A 1,403-nucleotide genomic window follows, 5' to 3' on the forward strand; every position below is an offset into this window, starting at 1 on the left:
TTCCCCGTGAGGCAGCGGGCACCGATGTGCGGGCGCGGAGTCCAAGGGGCGGCGCGCTGGGCCCCGGGCTGTTGCAAGGGCGTCCAGCGGGACTTTGGCTGCTTTTTCCCAGAGCTCGGCGTGTGCCGTGCCTGGCCTCCCTGGGGCACTGCCAGGCACCGACCGCTGCCTCGCGAACAGCCTCGCACGGCGCTGGGGGGCACAGGCGAGACGTCCTGGGCGCGGATGTGCTGGTGCCCACGGGCCGGCTCCCGGGGCTCCTTGCGGCGGGGAGAAGGAGGCAGCAAGCCCCAGCCCTGCTTCTCCCCTATAACTGTGCAGGCCTCTCGGTGACACTTAATGCCCCTGCAACGCTCCCTCGAGAGCCGCCGCCGGAAGCGCGGCCCCAGAAGCGCGGCCCAGGCCTCGGTTCCCAAAACCTCCCGCCTCGGAGGCCGGAGCTGCACGGGAGCCCGGCCTGGCCGGTCTCGCAGCGTGGGAGCCCCGCAGCGGGTACGGAGACGGGCGCGCGGATACGTGGTGCGAGCTGCGCCGCGGGTGGGATCTGCCGGGCGAACCGCAGGGGCTGCTCGGGGTGGAGTTACGCATCTCCACGTGTTTATACAGATATAGGGATAAATGTTTTTGCACAAAAAAAGCCCCACCCCTGCGGGAGCCCGGCTGTGCCCAGCTCCTGCCGGAGGAAACGTGGAGCGGCTGGCTGGAAGTAACGCGGGCCCCACGGCGCTTGCAGGCGGCGGTTTGCTGTGGCACTGGGGGCAGCTTCAGAGGGGCTTTCTGAAGCAGGGCAGGGGGCTTCGAGGCGGGGGCCCGCCGAGCAGGGGTCGCTGCTCGGGTTGGACCGGGGCCGCCTGCGGCTACGGCCTCCGCGCAGGGGCCAGAAGCGGCCTGGCAGCCCGCACGGCGGGAGGAGCGAGAAGTGGGAGTGGTGGAGGCAGCCGCCGGGGTCGGCGGGCGCAGCGGAGCCAGAGGCAGCGCGGGAAGTGCCGCGGCAGCGTCGGGAGCATGGCCAGTGAGTCCCGGGCGCGCCCCCGGCCCCGCGGCCCTCCCTCCCGGGACTCGCCTGCCGACGTGCTTCCTTTGCCTTGCAGAGCCGAGCCTCCCCGTCTCGCTGGCGACGATGCTGAGCGTGTGCCTGGCCCTGGGGAGCCCCAGCACAGGTACCCCGGCCGGGCCCGGAGCAGGCGCGTGGCTCTGCTGCGCGGGGAGCCCATCCCAAAGCGGCTCCCTGCTGAGGCGGGGGTTACTCTGGTCGGCGAGTCCCTGCGCCCGCGGTGGCAGGCGGCTGGTGCCGGCTCGGGCGCAGGGCCAGACGTCTCTAGCTCCCGTCCCGTCCTGCCCGGCAGCCTGCCTCGTGCCGCGGGTGCGGCGCGGAGCTCCCCGCCCGGCTCCCGGCCCTGGCG

At 73.2% G+C, this 1,403-nt stretch overlaps 1 protein-coding gene across 1 annotated transcript in view; it reads left to right on the forward strand.

Annotated features, from left to right (window-relative positions):
- Positions 1-339: 339 nt before the first annotated feature.
- The window catches only part of PTGS1 (prostaglandin-endoperoxide synthase 1), a 15,044-nt gene continuing 13,980 nt past the window's right edge, over positions 340-1,403 (forward strand). The window contains exons 1-2 of the mRNA XM_019541126.1: positions 340-492; positions 875-1,160. Coding sequence (XP_019396671.1) covers positions 340-492; positions 875-1,160 — 439 coding nt within the window. The remainder of the gene's footprint in view (positions 493-874; positions 1,161-1,403) is intronic.

This window comes from Crocodylus porosus, unplaced genomic scaffold (assembly GCF_001723895.1).
Source record: "Crocodylus porosus isolate Cpor-Errol unplaced genomic scaffold, CroPor_comp1, whole genome shotgun sequence".
Lineage (NCBI taxonomy): Eukaryota > Metazoa > Chordata > Crocodylia > Crocodylidae > Crocodylus > Crocodylus porosus.